The sequence below is a fragment of the Lepidochelys olivacea genome (genome assembly GCF_965140295.1).
Source record: "Lepidochelys olivacea isolate rLepOli2 genome assembly, chromosome: 19".
NCBI classification, from domain to species: domain Eukaryota; kingdom Metazoa; phylum Chordata; order Testudines; family Cheloniidae; genus Lepidochelys; species Lepidochelys olivacea.
Genome location: NC_140429.1, coordinates 11,406,263 through 11,421,863, shown reverse-complemented (window position 1 = coordinate 11,421,863; position 15,601 = coordinate 11,406,263). Strand labels below are relative to the sequence as shown.

Genomic DNA, 15,601 nt, shown 5'->3' with positions numbered 1-15,601 from the left:
CAAGTTGCAGTGGGGGAGGGTTAGGTTGGATATTAGGAAAAACTTTTTCACTAGGAGGGTGGTGAAACACTGGAATACGTTACCTAGGGAGGTGCTAGAATCTCCTTCCTTAGAAGTTTTTAAGGTCAGGCTTGACAAAGCCCTGGTTGGGATGATTTAGTTGGGGATCGGTCCTGCTTTGAGGAGGGGGTTGGAGTAGATGACCTCCTGAGGTCCCTTCCAACCCTGAGATTCTATGATCTAGCAGAGAAAGGAGGCTCACGCTTGGTGATCAGAGAGGGATGTGGCCAAGCGGACGGGCTGGTGCAAGTTTCAGGAGGTTTTTAAAAACAAGGGGGATGAAGTGGATCTGGAGGGGCCAGGGGGAGCTAGCCAAGAAGTTTGGGGTGGGGGTGACTGAAGGAGGCCGACTGGAGCTTACAGAACAGTAATTCAGGGACATAATGGCAGCTTAGGCTAGATCTGCTTTTTTAGTGACCGGAGCTTGCTGGGAAGGTTCGTGCTGTAGCCAACAGCCCCCAGCTTTGCCTGCCCCAGTGCTGCCGATTCCCCCGCTGCACCGGACGGGGAGCAGAGATCACTGACACCCCAGCCCAGCAGCCACACGCCTGGCAGGCAGCTCATCCTGGGGGCCGTGGCGGAGCTGGCTTGCGACACCAGGCACTCTAGTCTCTCCGGTTCATGAGGAACTCATTGCTTTCCCCACACTGCACTGGGCAGACTCTCCCTTGAAGCAGCCAGTTCAGAGCTGGGGTTGAGCAACTGGGGGCGCAGGGGGGAATAAAAATATGTTTTTCCTTCCACCAGCAACGAGTTCAACCTTTCCGAGAAGCAGCACCAGAAATGTGTACAGAGACCAGGCACCCCGGCAGCTTTAGGAAGCATCATTAATCCATCACGTGAAAGCAGAAAGACACTACGGCCAAGGGGGAAGAAGGGCAGGGTTCACCCCTATAAGTGGCTAGGTATTTTTCTGACACCTGTTTAAAAATAAATGACTCCCCAGCTTCCCACCTGCCCTGCAGCGAGAAGTGCATTTCTTAAGCCCATTGATGGGCGGGGGCACCAGCATTAGAAGCAGCCGTAGGTCAGACTGAAAGCGAAGCACCTGTCAAGGCGGGATTGGGTGTCTTCTCTCACGAGCACACGGGCGCTGGAGAAGCTCGTGGGTTGGGGAGGAAGTGGCATCTATTGGGTTAAAGCGCAGGGCAGCGAGCATTATCCAATTAGGTGCTAACACCGTCAGACCCAGACCGCAAACTCTGAGGGAGGGACCATCTTTGTTCTGGGTCTGTACAGCGCCGAGCGCAATGAAGTCCCGATCCATCACTGAGGCTCCTAGGCATTCCTGCAATACACAACCAACCTCAAAACACACAGGGCCCACGCCTGCCTTTCTGCCACGCCAGGAGTCCTGACTCCCAAGCCCTGCCCTCACCTCTAGGGCACACTGCTTCTCAACCCAGGGGCAAGTTTGAATGGGAACATTTCGTTCAGACCAGCTAGGAAAGGCGCTGCAGAAGGCTCGGTTTGTGGCTGAAGGAACTGGAACCAAGCCTGGTTCTCAGCTGCATGAACACAGATTGCACGGGAGAGTTAGAAGAGCCCTGGTACCCAGACAGCGCCATGATGGGCACCCTAAAGATACCCAAAGAAGAGAAAATATTGTTAGATGTATTATTCTGTGCTACAATTTAAAAATTCATATTTGAAAAGCAGCTGCCCAGGGTAGTAAAACAAAGCCAACTGCTCTGGGTTAGTCTCCCAGCGTTTCACAGGGCCCAAGAGACACAGAAAAACATTCCAAATTAAACCAAGACATCTCTCCTCTTCAGCGATGAGCCACACTAGGGGTTATCAAAACTCGATTTATTCCAAATATTAAAAGTTTACAGTTTCCTGCCTCTCTTCCCCACTCACCCTGCAAAATATTTTTAAATTCTTTTTTTCTTAAAAAAAAACAAAAAAAAAACCAAAATTATTATATGAGCCATTGTACAGTTTCCCTGTTCCCTCCCTGATATTGCTATAACTTAACATATAAAACAGTTCTTTGCAGAACCGCGGTTCTTATTCAAGGTGTTTGGAATGCAGCTGCAGAAGACAGAGTGGGAGAGGGGTAGATGGCCTGGCTAATTAGACACACACAATCATCCAAGGTACTAAATCAGGCTAGTTACTTTGAGTGATCTAATGCATAGTTGGAATTGGTTTCTCTTCCTCCTCTTCAAGGCCTATGTAGCAAATTAAAACCCTAACTGGGGGGAGGGGAGGGCACAAAAGAGTACAAACAAAAAGCCAACAACAAAACCGTTCTCTTGCTGAAAGTCTCCAAAGCCGACGGATACAGGGAGTGAAGACCGGCTGTTGCAATTCTAAAAGCAGGTGGACACAAGAGGGAGTTCAGTGATGTGAAACCATGCCTCTTCCTGGCTCTCGTCTGCATCCGCTAGGGAAATGGAACGATTTGACTAGACAAATGATTTGCTCAAAACTTCACCCACCTGCAGGGTTTAGTCTAAGACAATGTATTCAAATGCAACTGTCCGGGGTTGCTCTTCGAAAGTGGTCTGATTTGCAAAGGTCTTGAGCGCTCCCAACTTCCAAGGGAACTCCAGATCGCTCAGCATTTTGCAGCTTAAACCGAGGCCAGCTACTTAAGAACTTAAACAAGGATCTCAGAGACTGACTTCAGAGAGTCCCGGTTGAGGAGTTGGGCCGGAGTCACAGTTCAGGTGACATTAGAAAACCCCCCAGGAGAGACCAGAACACTTCCTCCCACCTATCTGCCCTACACCCCTCCCCAGGTTAGATCCTCTGCCTCCGGACCTTACGCTGCTCTGAGAGGCACGTCCGCTGTGATCACACCGGCTAGCAAATCACGCAAGCAGAGGGAAGGAGCTGGGGGACGGATGGCCGGCCTCGGATATCTACAGTAAAAAGAGACTCGGCCAACAGATACATAAAAGTGACTCAAATCACACGAGGCCCACGGGAGAGCACTAAGGAAATGGGAGATGGGGAAGACAGGGACTGGGGGATTTGGCTTTCGGGTGCTGTGGCCTTAAAAAGTTTGAGACACCCAAGTCCTGTTGCATATAAAGGGGAATGCCAGCGTGGCTGGGCCCGGAATTGTTTAAAATGGTGGGGAACCCACTTTGCCATCACACTGGTAAATCAGCTTCGGGGTGACCAAGCGGGGAGGAAGAGGAGGAGGAGGAAGTGAGCCCTGAATACACCAGCAAAGCCGCACGCTTCCAGAGGGGAAAGGTGTCTCTGAAAAGCCACATTCCAGCCATGCAGACTCTGCACCTAGGATTAGAGTAAGAGGCAGCTGGTGTCAGCTGGGGGGCTTCCCCCCACAACTCTGCAGACAAATCAGAAGGTCTCAGGAAACTACCAGAGGCCAGTCTCCCAAACCCCACCCCTGAGCCACTCGGGGGGGGAGGGGGGGTCCCCAGCGTTACTGCTGCACAATGCTGCGTCATCAACTCTGCTCCTTTTCTCTGGCCAGCAAGACGGTGTGCTGCCCCCCACTGGACACAGACAGGACGACGCGATTCTCCAGCTGCTTGCCAGTCATCTCCACGGGGCTCCAGACGTCCTCCTCTTCCCCTGTGCCCAGCTGGTAGTTGGTGCCCATGCCCCAAGCAAACGCTCGCCCTGAAGACAGACAGGGACAGACGCTGATTGCCCACCCAACGCTGGAGACCGTGCTGCGTGCCCGGAACACGGACAGATCCGAGCGGGATCCTGGGGCGAGGAGGGGAAGTGGCTTTCGAACCCAGCACTTGGGCGCGGGCAGAGTGTTAGCTTCCTGTGAGTACTCGTGTTGCCAGGACTCAGCCCTGCGGATGCTCCAGGGAACGGCGAGGCCGAGACTCCAGATTAATACTGGCTTTTCTTCACATGAAGGCTCCATTCATAAAGGGTAACAAAGTGAACCAGAGGTGGTTTCATATGTGGTTAATCAATTGCTGGGGGGATCCAATAGGCGGCTTGGAGCCACTTCTAACACCCAGTGCGCATGTCCAGTTTCCCCATTGACCCTTTATAAACAGCGCCTTCACAGAAAGATATTTTTGCAGCGTTTGCCCAGCTCGAACTGCGTGCAAACGGCATGCAGTGCCAGGGTGCCCACCACCAACCACCAGGGGCTGTTCTGCAGGGGGACTGGATTAGTAACAGTATATGGAGTCTTTCCCCTCTAGGTCGGTGGTTCTAATCCAGGCCAGGCAGGGTTGTTATTAACCTTGTTGGCTGACGGCTGGGGAGCTGGGGGTATGTAGCAATTCGACTGTCTCAGTCTCGGCTCCCCACATACTGGTGTCTATCCTGCAAAGATCTGCCTTGTCCACCCTCAGCACGATGGGTCAGGATTGCGTGGGTCTCCTCCCCTCACCCCCACCCTTCTCCCGGGGGTCTGTGGATCAAGCCTCAGGCCCAGCGGGCGGGTGGGAAAGCCCATAGCTTCCCTGGCTTGAGGATTTTAGCCTGCGGGGCTGTCACAGCCCATCGCTGCTTGCCAGCCAGGAAGGGACAGGTATTAGCTGCATTCCTGGCACCCAAACGGAGGCGCTAACTGACTAGGCTCCATAGTCGCGTGTTACCCACAGAGCCACCCCCTCACCCCCTCCACTTACCTTCCTGGGTAACAGCATAGCCAACAGACGCCCCGCAGGCAATGGAGGAGACGCTTGGCAGCTCCGGGATGAGGGTGGGCATGCTCTTCTCTTCTGCCCCTTCTCCAAGCCCTAACCGGCCGTACTCTGCCCTGCCCAGGCTGTAGGCTTTCCCTGGCACAGGTAGGAAATGCAAAAGACACATTACTCCTCAGGAGCCAAGACCACCCCGGATGCATAGAATTTACATCACTCGAGTACCTACCTCAGTCACCCCACATACGTCCGGCCCCCTGCCAGTCAGATCTGGCTAATCTCAGGCATTATTCCTTCCCCGAATTGCCCTGTGTGGAACCCAGCAGCCTGCAGACCGCTCCAGGCCAGCAGCATGCAAACTGAGCCATGGTGAGAGGACACAAGATGGAGACCAACACTCGCTTAGATGCCAGGGTCCAAAGCCAATAAGTTGCTCCTGATTCCCGTATTTGCTCAGCCCCGTCCCACCCCCACTGCCTGCTAGGGAGAGACGAGCTGCATTCTCGGGACATGTGCAACCAGAGTTAGCAGGAGGACTTCAGTCTTTGCTTGCGCTGAACCTGGTCTTTTGGGGAAGGACAAGGGCATGAAGCACTTTGGGGGGGGGGGAAGGGTCTGTGTGTCTGTATGGGCCTCACAAGCCCCCCATCAAGCTTCTTGCTCTCTGACACACAGATCCAGCCAAGCCAAGGCCCTCCTGCACTAGGAGCAGTTACTTATTTCTGGTTATTAGCAGCATCCATGAGCCTTTTGTGATTCTGTATGTAATGCAATCAACGTTGGGACTGCAGCATGGTGTCCTCTCATTTACCAGAGAGGTAGCGTGGTCTAGTGGATAGTGCACTGAACCGGCACTCTGGAGACCTGGGCTCTATTCCTGGTGACCTGGGCAAGTCCCGCAACCCCCTCCATCCCTCAGTTTCCCCACCTGTAAAATCGGGATAAGGACACTGACCTCCTTTGTAAAGCACTTGAGAGCTACGGGTGAAAAGTGTGACAGAAAAGCCAGGTGTGATTCCCACAACCTTGCTAGGAAAGAGACCGAAAAGTCCCCTTCACCATGGACTATGCTGAACATCCCAGCGGCAGCCACAACCCACGTACCAGCTCAGCACAGAGAGCTGCCCATGACCTCATGAATGCCAAGGATCTTAGGCTCAACCGTCACCCCAATCCCAGTGCCCTGGCGCTGGGAGACAGCGGCCCAAAACCAAAGAACTGCGGACCCCCGCCCCCCTTTGGTTCACAAGCAGCTGCCCCACTCACCTTCCGAGTCCATGCACACCGTGTGGTGCTGGCCACCCGAAAACCCCACCCAGGACTTGGTGGAGTTCTTGAAGGATGTCAGATTCTGGGGAGCAAAGCAGGGTTCGGTGTCCTGCGTCCCTGCAAGGGGGGGACAACGAAAGCCAAGGAAGTCAGAGACAGGTGAGCAGACGCCCCGCTCGCAGCCGGCAGGTCACCCCCAAGCCTGCTGCAGGAGAACGGACGCACTACACCACGAGACTTAATCCACGGTGCTTAGCCTGGACGGGGACCATCAGGAGACAATCCAAGAATGTCCCACCTGTTCTGTATCCTGCAGCCGTTATTAAATGCACAGACCTTGTGCCATGCAAAACCTCTGCTAAAACCAGTGGGCTTTTAGGGTACACCTGGGAGGAAGGGGGTGCTTGACAAGAGCCTGGTACAGTAAGAAATGCTCAGAGAGAGTCACCTGCATTGCTTCCAAATACGTGCTCCTGGAGGTCCGAGGAGCTGAGAGCATCGGTGCCCAGATATGGGAACAGGCCACGTGTGGAGTTAGCAGCGCCGGAAGGAGCCTTCTCATCTATCCCAACTGTGCCCGGCTTCCTACCATGTCAGTGAGCAGGATGCAAGCAGGCCCCTTGCTTTAATGGCACCTTTCTTCTGCCACCGGGACCGACCACACACGGATGGGACAGAGCATTTAGCAGGGCACAGGACCTACCAACGCTGTGGGAGGGCCCGGCCTCGAACACCTTCTCGCATTGAATTCAATGGGAGCTGTGGGACAGCCCGAAAATTCAGCACTTTCTCAATGGACAGGTCCCTCTGAGGCGAGAAAGACCACCTGGCCCCTCTGCGGTCAGGGGCAGGGATACAGCCCACAGGGGAGCTATTAAAGATCCCAGCAGCCTGGCCACACCCGGACACTTTGGAAAGCGTTACACAAAGCCAGAACAGTGGGCGCGCCCGGCTTGCTGGGGCCCAGCTAGATCGTTTGGTGTTTTCCTTCATTAACCAATTACGCTCGACTCAATGCTTGAACAGCAGGGGCAGAAAGGAAGGCTGGTCCGTGGTCAAGGCGTTGGATGGGGCTCAGGAGGCCTGGATTCTTTCCCCAGCTCTGCTACACACTCCCCATGCGTGACCTTGGGCAAGTCACTTCGTCTCTCTGCACCCCACTTCCCCCTCGGTGAGACACCACTCCCTTTCTCCCCTCCGCCCAGGCGTCTACCTGGAGATTCTCTCACTGTGCACACGTACAGCGCCTAGCGCGGAACACAGACAACACCTCACCCAGCTGGTGGTAGTTCGAGAGGCCGAAGCCGTAAACGTGGCCCTCCTGGGTGACGGCGAAGGTGAAGTATGCCCCGCAGAAGGCGTCCTGGAAGCGCACCCGGCCCTTGCCACTTCTCCCCTTGAGAGGGACACGCTGAGGCACGAGGAGTCGTTCTACACGGGAGACGAGAGAGCAGGCTGCAGCGAGGAGAGCCAGGGACAGGTGCCCTCCCCACAGACACATCTGGGGGGGGACGACAAGCCTGGCTGGCCTTTCAAGTGCTTCAGTCAGTCAAGCACAGTGTCGCTCCAAGCTGGACAGTGCCCCCTCTTGGGGCCTTAGTCTCCTGGCGCTCTGTGGGGTGGAAATCCCTTCACAGGCTCATCCGTCAGCACCCAGCCCTCCCTTGCCCCACACCAGGGATCTGGAGACTGAACAACTCAAGCCGCTTGTCTAAAAAGAAACTTGGTAGCCCCCGCGGAGCCAGCACGGGGCTGCCCAATACCCTCTCCTCGCCGACAGAGGAGTCAGCTGGTATAAGAGACTTGCCCATGTGTCCTGCCCTCCGGCAGCGCTGCAAACCCACCCCCCTGCCTCTGATCTATCCTGTTTCATTGCCACCAAAGAGTCACTCAGCCAGCCCCCAGCAGGACAGGGCTGCCATCGAACCAGCTCATCTCCCCAGCTCGGGGCCGAGCGTGCCCACCTGTTACATGGGGGGGTGTAGCTCCCAAGGCAGGAGGGATCATCACCAACAGCACGTGCCAGGGAGCTTAGCTCCGGCAAAAGCAGCCAGCTTGGCACCCTGGAGACTGCAGTCCAGCCAGCTTCTGCACCTCCCTACTCAGCGAGCCCACGTCCCAGCCTGGCTCGGGGAGGACATCAGTGTCTATAACCCCCCTAGCCCATAGTGTCCTAGCAGGTACTGGCTCAAGGGGCCCCACCAGCGCGTATCCCCCTCGCGGCATGAAGAGCAACTCACGTAAGCCTTTCCTTCCTCCCCGGTTGGCAAAGAGCTCCGGCACCCTTCCCAGCTGGCCCTGCTCGCCACAACCACACGTGTACAGGTCCCCGTCCACGGTCAGCAGCACTAAGTGATCGTTCCCTGCGGGGACAGAGAGAGGGCTAGCACCAGCCTTGGGACGCCGATCCCCGTGCTGCGTGCCCGCCCCTGGTACCCCTCCCCGGGGCCAGCAGCACGGCTGGGTAACACTGGAAGATTGCCGGAGAACAAGCCTCGCACGTCAAGTCCCATGCTAAAGCGTTGAGCGTTGAAGTCCCACGTTAAAGCGTACCAAGTATGAACTTGGTAAGAGGCCCTGGAGTTTTACGCCCTGCACTAACCCTGGACCAGCAAGAGGACAGTTTCTATTGGCATCTAATGCTAACTCCCTGTGTTATTTGCTCCCTTACCAACCACGAGCACCAAGCCACCTCTCCCATCTGACCCCAACCCACACATGGACATCAGCTGAGTCCTAACCACCCCCAAAACGGTGGCACCGGAAACATTACGACTAGAGTCACTGATGACTCCCCATCTACACCGTGGAAAAGTCCCTTACCTGCCCTGCCTCAGTTTCCCCACCCACGAGAGGGACAATACTCCTACTCCGCAAGGATTCGTTAGTTCACATTTGCAAAGTACTTGCAGAGAGGCTGCACCGAGAACCAATTATTATTAATGGCCAGTCAGGGGTAAGACAGGAGGCGTGCACTGGGCTGGCGGAGGGGAGGGAACAGCCTTCTGCAGCTGGTAGAAAAAGATCAACTAACCCGGTTTATTCTGGGCCTGATTTTGTCAGGGCTGCTGGAGCAGGGTTAGCGGCTTGTCCGTCAGCCTGAGTCACCTGCGCACCGAGCCCTCGCTCACCTGAGACTATTTTAAGGACAGGCACATCTAGCTGCAGCGGTACTGGAAGGGCACTCTTCTTCATGGGCTCCAGCAAACCGATGACTCCATTGTTATCCTGGACGGAGAGAGAGACGTTTAGTGGCAGAGCCCGGGAAGACGCAGCAGAGCTCCCCGAGCCAGCACAGCTCGCATAGAATCCTAGAATCTCAGGCTTGGAAGGGACCCCTGAAGGTCATCTAGTCCAACCCCCTGCTCGAAGCAGGACCCATTCCCAGTTACAGCATACCCGGAAAGAGCCCCAGAGGAAGACCCTGCCGTCCTCCGTCAGCGCTGCTGTGTGACTATCGCCGGCAGACACCTGCACCACCTTCTCCTGCAGCCCCACCAGCCCCGGGGTGGTCTCTGAGCCCTCCTCGGAGGTGTCGCGTCCCAGGGCACCTTCATCGTTGCAGCCAAAGGAGTAGATCTGGAAACGGAAACATCTCACGGTGGGACGGGGGCCCGGAGCAAGGAGGACAAAGCCAGTGCAGGAGAACCCACACGCGTAGAGCAGCTGGCAGGGAGCTCAGCCATCAGCTCCCAGCCGAGGGGGATGCGTTAGCCTCAGAAGCCGCAGTTGGAGGGTGAGGGAGGTCGCCCCTTTCATCTCCAAGCACTTTAAAAGTTAGAGGCTTACAAGGTCAAGAAAACAGTCACCGCTGGCGGGAGGAAGTCGACACGCCGCGGCGTACTGGTGAGGAAGGGGGAACCCTGGGCAAGGACTCGGGGCAAGCGCCCCCTCTCCTGGAAGGTATTAGGAGAACTTTAATGTCCCTGCTGGGCAGAAAGACCATGTGGTTTCCAAGATCTCAAACAAGAGGATCTGCCTGGGGAACACAGAGACAATTCTCTCTTGATGCTCTCTGAACCCGAGGACTAGATGACCTCCTGAAGTCCCTTCCAACCCTGATATTCTATGATCACAGAGCCGTCCCATGGCGCTGCTTACCACCAGGCCAGATGCAGTACAGCGTTAACAGCTGGAGTCGTACAGCAGCAGGTTCCCCCTGCACGGTTCATTTCAAAGCCAGGAATTTTACCAACTCACAGCTCCCTCGCTGCACGCCACAATCTGCTGCTCAGAGCGAGGGACCCCAGGACAGCCCCCTCCCAACACTCTAAGAGTCCAGGCTCTGACCAGAAGCTATGGAAGGTCAGAAGGCTGCAGAGTGAGATCACGGTAACGTGATGGCACTGTAATCAGAGAGACTCTGGAGCAAGGAACCTGTTTGAGGGGGAGGTTCCAAAGGGTTTTGACCCATTGCACAAGAACAGTAATTAAGACTGCGCTTTCAGTCCAACATCTCAGTCAATCTGCTCAACGAGTCACCCAAATGAGCGTCCCCTCCCCCCATTCGATTTCATGTCCTCACTCCTTTCCCACGATCAGACTCGGATAAAGGTGCCGCAGACTCACTTTGCCCGTCTCGCTAAGGCAGACGGTGTGCATCCCCCCTGCTTCTGCCTGGACGATCTTCTCGGGCAGCTGCACCAGGGCTGGCCTCTTCCTTTCCATCACATCCTCTCCCAGGCCCAGCTGCCCGACGTCCCCCTGTCCCAGTGTCAGCACCAGGCCAGGTTCTGTCCGGTGTGATGAATGGCAGACTGGAGCACAGGAGACAGAGGGGAAAACACTTGATAAGCGAGAGGCCAGATTCACGCTCATGCAATATCACGGCAGTCAAGACGTCCTTCCCAAAGCTCCCAGAACAAGGGGCTGGCTCAGCAACAGCTAGCTATTGTGCTGGCCTTCCCATTGCAACCTGCGCTGAGCTCATGAGACTGACAGTCCCTCGCACGAACCCCACGGGAGGGTTCGTATTTAAGCAGCAGCATGTCTGGACTCCTGGGGTTCTCCTGCATCTGACTCACCAAAAGACCTTGGGCAAGTCAGCCCACGCCCTGCCTTGCTTCAGAGTCACCATCCATACAATGGGAATACAACTCCCCCTCCTCAAAGAATGGTGGAAGGATTCAGAGCAAGCTGCTTGCAGATCCTTGGGGGGCAGGGGCTCTAGAAGTGCTTGGCGTCTTTGTTATTTAGTCCAGAGTTTCTCAACCTCTTCGGGCTAGCCACAGCTTATCCTACATCAACACTTTGACACAACTCTCCCCCCCCGACTTACATCTACTATTAAAGCGAGAGTCAAAAAAAAAAGCCCTAGCAATGTTAAGCCTGTATCGTTTCTTGGCGTGTGAAGGAGGTGTCGACAGAGAAGACTTGACTTTGAAGAGAAAGGCTGTGTGGGGAGTGAAATTATCTTTGCGTGGATTGTAATTTAGTCTATCGCATGCCTGAATGCAATAAAAAAATAAAAGCCGTTCACATGTGGTTGGAGTGAAGAGTAAAGAAACCTGTCGCTTTGGAGCAGTATCACCCAGCGTTCTCGGAGGTCCTCAGTGTCCTCCACACAAACTGAACTAACCAACTCGAAAGCAACATAACCTCTAATCACAGCCTCCCAAGGCACAGCCAGAAGACCCTTTTCGTCCACAGAAACCTCCCAAGCATGAATTGAAAATGGGACCTTTAAAAAAAAAAAATTAAAGTCTCCCGGCGTAAAGTAGAATTGCAAAGCACGAACTGCACCCTCGCCATCTTCCCCTGTTGTTAACCACAGGCACAGTACAAACCAGAAGACAACCCAAGGTGTGCAAGGAGTCAAGCTCAGGGAAAAGGGCAATTTGCAGTACTGCACGCTTCTGGAAGATGCCATTTCTGATGCTGACCGGCAGCGAACACCCATTGAATGATAGGGAGCAATCAGAACCAGAAAAACTGCAGAACCGGGAGAGGAAGAGTCACTTTGGCCTTGTTCCCGATGGGATTTGCCCTAGTTGCAGCCATTGGTGTCCAGCAAAATGACACAGCTGCATCTGTTCAAACTCTAGTGTAGACAGACAAAGCCACAATCTACATCCATGGAGCAGTGATCCTGGTTCCATGCGGGGATAAACTGTACTGCCGCATATTGTGGCTTGAAACTGTCTACACTAGAGGTCGAACCAGTGCGGACACAGCGATGGCTGAAATTCTGGGCAAATCCTCATTGTAGACAAGGCCAAGAATTGTCAGACTGGATCAGACCTGTGGTCCATCTAGTCCAGCACCCTGTCTCTCAAACCAGCCAGCCTCAATGTTTCAGAGGAAGGTGCAAAACCCTGAAAAAGCCACTTTACCTTTAATCTTCTTCCTCTCAGGAGACCCTTCTTCTGGTGTCGGGCTCTTCTTTGCAGCACGCTTTCCCGGCATATTGCTATAGAGCTAAACAATTGAAAACACTCCACGTTAAGACATGCACTAACCCAGAGTCTGGGAGAAAAGCAAGAAAATTGCAAAGCACAAGCTTTTAAAGGGACACTGTCAAGTTCTCCCCAGTCCTCTCTGCTAAATCACTGACACTGAAGTTTTGCAAGAGGCCTCTGGGAGATGAAAGTGAAGTGGGAGTTGGGTGTCTAATTACCTTAGCCCACTGTGAAAATCCCACTGTTACATTAAAACCACCTGGAATTTTTAGAATCTAATTTACTTTTCTCCATTCTACCCACTAATCCATCTCGGATGCAATTGTGAATTCCCAGAAAGTCAAAGCCCCCAACTGTTTCATGGCTCTATTTCCCAGAAACACTGCTTTCCGGTCCCTCGCTACAGGAGAGGTCAGAGACACAATAGTCCTTAGTCCTAAAAATACCCATTAGCCCATTACAACAGTCCGTGACTTGTGAAATATTGACATCTGAAAGCGTAAGAGGAGGAAGAGATGTTAAAGAAACAAACAGCCTGCTACTTCAAGAGTCTACTTCTGCTTTCTAGAATCATATTTTTTGTTATAATTTTATGGCCTGATCCTACAACCCTATCTAAAATGAGTGCAATCAGTGGTTCTCAACCAGAGGTCCGGGGCCCCCTGGGGGTCCAAGAGAAGGTTTCTGAGGGTCCGCCAAAATGAACCAGAGAGCAGGACCAGCATTAGATTCACTGGGGCCCAGGGCAGGAAGCCAAAGCCTAAACAACTTAGCTTTGTGGGACCCCCTGTGCCGTGGGGCCCTAGGCAACTGCCGTGCTTGATAAGCCCTAACACCGGTCCTGGTTTTTAATCTACTGGATATGCAGAAAAACACTTGTGGCACAGGTGGGCTGTGGCGTTTTTGTAGCATGTTGGGGGGGGCCTTGGCCCAAAAAAGGTTGACAAGCCCTGAGTGCGATAAGACACACACAAGCAAGGGCTGTAAGAGGGAATCACTGGACTTTAACACCTTAACAAAAGCTTAAAGTGACACTTCAGGATTTTAGGCCCAACATTTAGGGTGCATTTGACGAGTTTTCCAAAACTGTATTTTTACAAATTTTCACAAAAATATTTGCTTAAATAGGCCCAGGCAGAGCTGACACCTCAAACATTAGTTCAATCCTTGAGGGGGCCATTTGGGGCAAAAATTGGGGATTGGTCCTGCTTTGAGCAGGGGATTGGACTAGATGACCTCCTGAGGTCCCTTCCAACCCTGATATTCTATGATTCTATGATTGCAGTATTGTGCCAGCAGTAAGAAACTGACTAGAAATTCAAGTGAAAGTGGTTAGTCAGTTTTCATTGCCCAAGTTAAGCAAAAGGTAGAATGTAAACAATGAATAAAGGGTGAAAACGAGATTCCGTTTTTCCGGTATTCTCGGTTTTAACAAAGTAAGATGTTATTAGAAATACAGGTGAAAAATAGAAGGTTTCAGTAAGATAATCATTTTATGCTGCGTCCCCTTTCATGTTTGTAAAGTGTTTTGAGACCCCCAAGTACAAGGTTATATGTGCAAAGTGATATCCTCCAAGACACCGGCATTGCAATACAATACAGCTCAATTTTAGCTCACTTGGTATCTTCCACGTAAAATTTGTTCTCAGTTTTATTAACCTGGCTATACGAGTTCCATGCACCACAAAAATCATGCCACCCACTGCTGAAATGCAGCTATACCTGGGGTGGAGCGTGGCCATAATGCTTTCTCCACAATGACCAATATTTGAAAAAAAACTGCACAAAAGTAAAGAGGTTCAGATGAGATACGGAGAAATGCCCGAGTAATCCAAGCTTCAAAGGTGCAACCAGAAAGCGCAAGGCAATGTGCAAACCCCCCCGAGCTTTGCCCACATGCGGCGTCATTGCTGGGTGACACCCTTAGGAGTAGGCGGGCGAGGCAGTGTCTTTTCCTGCACCTCACGCACCTTGTCTGGCTAATATCCTGGGACCAACGAGGCCACAACAAGCACCCCGCATCCAGCCCTGACAGCGCCAACCTGAGAATTACACGCCCCCCCCCGCGCGTCCCAACCTGCAAACTCCCCCCCCAGGAATTAAGGGCCTGATGGCCCCTCCTCCTCCCCCGCACGCTCCCCTCTGCAGGGAGTCAGGACAGGTCGGCGCCCACTAGCCCCCCGCGCGCGGCGCAAGGCGCGCGAGCTGCCCCCCGCTGCCCCGGGGTTTGAAATTCCCGCGCTGGGCCGGGCCCTGCCTGTCGCACGCTGCCGCAGCGCCGCGCCGGAGGACGGGGGGAGGGGGCTGCGCGAGCGGCTCCCGGGGAACGTTCGGAGCGCGGCCGGGGGCGGGGGGCGCGCGCGCGCGGGCTGACACTCGGCGTTCCACGCGTGGAACCTTCGGACACAGCCGCGCGGCGGCCACGTGGGGCCGGCCCAGGCCTCGGCCCCCCACCGGGGAGGGGGAGCCGGAGACCCAGGGGGCGGGGATCGGTGCATCCCCCCCAGCCCGGAGCCTCGCTTCCCCCCTGGCTACCCCGGGGCGGGGGGGGGGAGGAGGACGGGAAGCGGCACCGGGGCTCTCACCTCCCTGCTGCTCCGCCACCCCGGCTGGCCCGCTCGGTCCTCTGTGCGCCCCCCCACCCCCCTGCAGCCGGAGCATGCGCGAGGAGAGCCCCAACGCCTGCCTGCCGGCCTCCTGGGCGAGCGACAGAAAATGGTGCTGGCGACCCCTGCTGGCCACTGCGCGGAAAAGCCCCGGGGAGGGAGCTAGAAACCCCAGGAGGGGGGAGAAGTCGCGGTGAATTGGGGCCAGGGCAGGGGGGCCGTGCGAAGTGCAACGGGCCCGGTCCTGCCCGCGCTCACCCCCGGCTGCAGCGTTGGGGGTCGGAGGCAATGTCAGTGGGACTCCTCGGCGTAGGCGGCTTTGCAGGGTCTGGCGCTGTGTGCCCCAGTTCTGCAACTGGACCGGCAGACGGAGAACCGCAGACAGACCCGAAGGTCCGCCCCAGCGGCGGGAGCTGCCTTGTGCAGATGCAATTGCAGCAGCGCGCAAATTCTGCGCACACGCTTAACTTTAGGCTCCAGCCACTGAACTCCACGGGCCTCATCGCACACATGGCATGAAGCGTATGCCCAAGTGCTTACAGGGTTCACTGTGCATGTAACCAGTAACCACACCTCTACTGCAAAGAACTGACATTATTCAAAGGCGTATACTTTAAGAATTCAATTTTTGCGCCCTTGTTTTACTTGTCAGATGTTTACCATTCTGTAA

At 54.6% G+C, this 15,601-nt stretch overlaps 1 protein-coding gene across 2 annotated transcripts; it reads right to left on the bottom strand.

The window, feature by feature from the left end:
- Nucleotides 1–1,854: 1,854 nt before the first annotated feature.
- RCC1 (regulator of chromosome condensation 1) lies at nt 1,855–15,022 on the bottom strand. 2 transcript variants are annotated; one of them, XM_084652284.1, is made up of 10 exons: nt 14,911–15,022; nt 12,260–12,344; nt 10,497–10,684; nt 9,327–9,506; nt 9,059–9,155; nt 8,168–8,290; nt 7,203–7,358; nt 5,925–6,044; nt 4,644–4,796; nt 1,855–3,663 (listed from the first exon to the last, which is right to left on the bottom strand). In XM_084652284.1, the coding sequence occupies exons 2-10, from the start codon at nt 12,330–12,332 to the stop codon at nt 3,488–3,490; spliced, it is 1,266 nt and encodes a 421-aa protein (XP_084508410.1). In that variant the 5' UTR covers nt 12,333–12,344; nt 14,911–15,022; the 3' UTR covers nt 1,855–3,487. The 2 variants fall into 2 exon arrangements, with proteins under 2 accessions (XP_084508410.1, XP_084508411.1); XM_084652285.1 differs by lacking the exon at nt 9,327–9,506.
- Nucleotides 15,023–15,601: the final 579 nt, after the last annotated feature.